The 5000-nt window shown below is 45.7% G+C and overlaps 2 protein-coding genes across 2 annotated transcripts in view; both read left to right on the top strand.

The window, feature by feature from the left end:
• Window positions 1-347, top strand: part of LOC137799859 (nerve growth factor-like) — a 20218-nt gene extending 19871 nt beyond the window's left edge. The window contains exon 3 of the mRNA XM_068596711.1: window positions 1-347. This exon is cut by the window's left edge and continues 764 nt beyond it. Within this exon, the coding sequence (XP_068452812.1) occupies window positions 1-132 (132 nt within the window). The 3' untranslated portion in view covers window positions 133-347.
• A 3990-nt stretch (window positions 348-4337) lies between these two features.
• LOC137799854 (CD9 antigen-like) overlaps window positions 4338-5000 on the top strand; it is a 13624-nt gene continuing 12961 nt past the window's right edge. Inside the window, exon 1 of the mRNA XM_068596707.1 lies at window positions 4338-4534. Coding sequence (XP_068452808.1) covers window positions 4466-4534 — 69 coding nt within the window. The 5' untranslated portion in view covers window positions 4338-4465. The remainder of the gene's footprint in view (window positions 4535-5000) is intronic.

Below are 5000 nucleotides of genomic sequence, written 5' to 3' on the forward strand. Positions count from 1 at the left end.
ACCAACACACACATATTCGTGAGCGCCCTGACCAGCTTCAAGGAGCGGACGGCCTGGCGCTTCATCCGCATCAACGCTGCATGTGTGTGTGTTCTCAGCAGGAAGTCCTGGGCGGGACGACTCGGGCACTGACCACGAAACAATGACCCGAGCGCACACATTTCTACCAAACAGCCACTGCAGCTTTATTGCCAATACTGTAACCCTCCCCCTCCAAACACACACACACACACACACACACACACACACACACACACACACACACACACACACACAGAAACAGCTTCATCTATTCAACCCCTTGGCCCTGACCCTACCTCAGTCTGAGAAGTCCTGGTTGTTTTAAGTTATGAGGACTGCATGTCATATTTATAGTTTATACAGTCAAATATGAAAATATATACAGTATGTGTATATATACAAAATGAATTCAAGCTTTTATTGTTGTTATTTTTGTGTTGTTCAAGCTGTTATTTATTAAACACCTCAGTACTTGCCTGTTTTTTGTGTCAGTTTCAGATAGTGTAGATGTTACAATTTTTGTCTTATCAATATTTTTATATTAATATTTAATTAAATTACCATTTAATAAAAAAGAGGTCACAAAAAGAGGTGACAAGCTCTCACACAGTTATCACACAACTGTCAGTTTTCCTGAACAATAGATGGTTTCTTATCTTTCAGCTCATTGTTTTGCTTTTATGACCGACAACTTCACGCGTTTGCTTCCGTCTCATCGAGCGAAGAAGAAGAATTTCAGTGAAAAGTCTGAAACAAAACAGCAAAGAGCAGAAACTGATCCAGCAGCTGAGAACAAAGTGCAGCTGCTAGCAGCTAAAGAGACTCACGATGAGCAGAACACCTGTGTGGACAGAGACTTTCCCCAGGTGACTTTCCCCAGGTGACTTTCCCCAGGTGACTTTCCCCAGGTGACTTTCTCCAGGTGACTTTCCCCAGGTGACTTTCCCCAGGTGACTTTCTCCAGGTGACTTTCCCCAGGTGACTTTCCCCAGGTGACTTTCTCCAGGTGACTTTCTCCAGGTGACTTTCTCCAGGTGACTTTCCCCAGGTGACTTTCTCCAGGTGACTTTCTTCAGGTGACTTTCTTCAGGTGACTTTCCTCAGTTGACTTTCTCCAGGTCACTTTCTCCAGGTCACTTTCTCCAGGTGACTTTCCCCAGGTCACTTTCTCCAGGTGACTTTCTCCAGGTGACTTTCTTCAGGTCACTTTCTTCAGGTGACTTTCCTCAGTTGACTTTCTCCAGGTCACTTTCTCCAGGTCACTTTCTCCAGGTGACTTTCCCCAGGTCACTTTCTCCAGGTGACTTTCTCCAGGTGACTTTCTTCAGGTGACTTTCTCCAGGTGACTTTCTCCAGGTGACTTTCTCCAGGTGACTTTCTCCAGGTGACTTTCTTCAGTTGACTTTCTTCAGGTGACTTTCTTCAGGTGACTTTCTCCAGGTGACTTTCCCCAGGTGACTTTCTCCAGTTGACTTTCCCCAGGTGACTTTCCTCAGGTGACTTTCCTCAGGTGACTTTCTCCAGGTGACTTTCTCCAGGTGACTTTCTCCAGGTCACTTTCTCCAGGTCACTGTCCCCAGGTGACTTTCCTCAGGTGACTTTCTCCAGGTGACTTTCTCCAGGTCACTTTCTCCAGGTGACTTTCTCCAGGTGACTTTCTCCAGGTCACTTTCCTCAGGTGACTTTCCTCAGGTGACTTTCTCCAGGTCACTTTCTCCAGGTCACTTTCTCCAGGTGACTTTCTCCAGGTCACTTTCTCCAGGTCACTTTCTCCAGGTGACTTTCCTCAGGTGACTTTCTCCAGGTCACTTTCTCCAGGTCACTTTCTCCAGGTGACTTTCCTCAGGTGACTTTCTCCAGGTGACTTTCTCCAGGTGACTGTCCCCAGGTGACTTTCTCCAGGTCACTTTCTCCAGGTCACTTTCTCCAGGTGACTTTCTCCAGGTCACTTTCTCCAGGTCACTTTCTCCAGGTGACTTTCCTCAGGTGACTTTCTCCAGGTCACTTTCTCCAGGTCACTTTCTCCAGGTGACTTTCCCCAGGTGACTTTCTCCAGGTGACTTTCTCCAGGTCACTTTCTCCAGGTCACTTTCTCCAGGTGACTTTCTCCAGGTCACTTTCTCCAGGTCACTTTCTCCAGGTGACTTTCCTCAGGTCACTTTCTCCAGGTCACTTTCTCCAGGTCACTTTCTCCAGGTGACTTTCCTCAGGTGACTTTCTCCAGGTCACTTTCTCCAGGTGACTGTCCCCAGGTGACCTCGGATGACATCTCTCTGTGTTGTTTGTTCTCACTTACAGTTTTCTCTCAGTTTTGCCACAGTAGCTGTGAAATGAGAAAAATGTAAGAAAAAAAGATGAAGTTGAATTCTGGTTGCAAAATCTCTTATTTCTAAATTGTTTTAGTGTTGTTCACTGTTTATTAATCCACTCTTGTGGATTAATAAACAGTGAATACATTCCACTTCCTGTCGAACAGCCTTCAAACAGCAGCTTCGTGCTTCTCATCTCACAGAATATAATCCAAGAGCAGCTGCTCAGGTGACTTTCCACACAGTCAAAGTCTGCTCTGCGACCAGCAGATGGCGATGTGCTGCCACATGTGTTCATCTCTCCCACTGCAAAAGGCTGTTGTTGTATAAATTTATGCTTCCAGTGGCCAACACAACCGTTTACGTTTGGCCGAGTCACAAGTATATGTATTTAAGTATTTATAGTATAAGTGTATGACACATTTTCATTGTAAAAGAGCAGAGCTCAACGCCAACCCCTAGATGGACCGGTTCAGGCATCATTTGTCTTTTTTCATGGGGGTCATGATCTGCACGCATTGTTCATGTTGAGAACCACTCAGCAACGGACCGACGTCAACAACAACAAGCGGGGACTCGCTGCTCTTTCCTCTTATGGAACTGTGTCACGTTCAACCTCATCGGTTTCCTCTCTGTTCTGCACAATTCACAGCGCAAACTGTTGCTGCTCTGAGAGTTTTCCACGGCTCGTTCACGTGTGTGAAAAGAGCCACATGTTGGTGATTCCTCACATGAATTCATCATCTCAGTATTTGTTCTCGCTCTCTCGCGTCATTCCTGTCTGGCTTTTTCTTCCCTCTAGCATGAAGCTTGGCAGATCATTTTGTTCCTCTATAAGGACATTTTCTAACCACTGCTTAATTTCCCGGTGATAAATTAACGACTCTTTGGACGTTGCCTATGCTCTCTGTGGTCTCTGTGGTTGTGGGGGAAATATTTATATTGAACATGGTGTTGCTGAGTTGCATGCTTCCAGTCACGGATGACAGTGAGGGAAGACATCAGCTGCTCTTTCCGTTCCACTGACACTAGACTTCGTTTGTATCTTAGCTGATTCCTTGCACAAGTTTAGGCAACAATTTAGTGGGTCATGGGACTTTTAGTGTGATGTCTCTTTTTGTCTAAGGAACTTTAACTTCTGTTGTGATAGAAGGCCTGGTCTGTTCCAGGGTACGCATTTATTTAAACTCATATTCATTACATCTACAGAGGCTGTGCTTTCCCTTGTCGCTTTGTGCAGTAAGTTTGACTTTGCAGTAAATCTGTTACAAAATCTGAATATGTCTTAATCTAATATGCATGTGAAACATTGCCCACATATCACAGTAAAATACATGCTTTAACTACTATAGGAATGTCCTCTTTGCTGTCTAATACCTCTCGGTTTAGTCTCTTTGCTGAAGGTTAAAGGTCAGTTGATACAGGGCTTCCCTTTGAACTGACACAGTCACTGTTTCGGGGGGCTGTGTATGGTGATACACAAATAGAAGAACACAACACAAACTCCCTAACTATTACCCAATGGGTCAACTCGCACCCACTTTAAGAATATTAGCACACTGACAGTGGTATTAGCAGTGATAGTACCATTAGCACAGTGGTATTAGCAGTGATAGTACCATTAGCACAGTGGTATTAGCAGTGATAGTACCATTAGCACAGTGGTATTAGCAGTGATAGTACCATTAGCACAGTGATAGTGTTTCTGTTTTTTTCTTATTGTATTGCTAAATATAATTCAATTACAAAAACGACATGATGAACACAAAGTAAACATCAGTTCAAGGGTTTTCGTTGCAGAGCAACATTTCTCATCGTGTAGTCTCGGTCCCCCTTTCAGCCCCCTGTGCATTGTTGAAAGGGGCGGTCTGGAAAGAGTGTGTGTGTGTGTGTGTGTGTGTGTGTGTGTGTGTGTGTGTGTGTGTGTGTGTGTGTGTGTGTGTGTGTGTGTGTGAGAGAGTGAGAGAGAGAGAGAGAGAGAGAGAGACAGAGAGAGAGGGGGGGGGGGGGTGCACCGCTCCATAGTGTTGTGTTGTGACCGGGTGGACCGTCATTGTCGCAGCGCGCGGAGACAACACAACCATCAGAGCATTTTTCGGGGATAAACGTGAAAACAAAACAAACATCCAGCCAACATGTCGAAGGTGGAAGGAGGAATGAGATGTGTCAAATATCTTTTGTTCGTGTTCAACTTCATCTTCTGGGTGAGTGCATGCTGGGTATGTAAATGCATGTGCAGCGCAGACTGCTCTCTGCACAGATCAAACACACACGTGTTATTTCAGATTGTTGTGTGTTCGCTTCCATCCTCGTGTGTGCTTTGTTCACTGGCTGCGCGTCCCCGCGTGGGTTCAGCCTGCGTGGTGCGCAGCCAGAGGTTTTTACTTTTGGCTCTCCGGGTTCAAATCAGATTTTCCACAGCGGAAAACCCGCCCTGACTTCCCCGCAGAAGCGTGTTGTAGACTGACTGAAAAGACCGAGAGGGAATGAGAGAGCGCGTGAAAACAAAGTGAACATGAAGAAAGAGAGCTGGAGGAACTGATTGGAGCACAGGATCCACTCATTAGAGGGCAGCACTCAGAAGGTACGAGAGGCTCTGAGCTCGAGACAACTGTCAGGTGGATGTGAAAGGTGCGCGTGTGTTTGTGTGTTTGTGTGTCCCTTCATAAA

The sequence above is a fragment of the Clinocottus analis genome, unplaced genomic scaffold, assembly GCF_023055335.1.
Source record: "Clinocottus analis isolate CAN_PGR_092001 unplaced genomic scaffold, fCliAna1.0.p SCAF_39, whole genome shotgun sequence".
Taxonomy (NCBI): Eukaryota; Metazoa; Chordata; class Actinopteri; order Perciformes; family Cottidae; genus Clinocottus; species Clinocottus analis.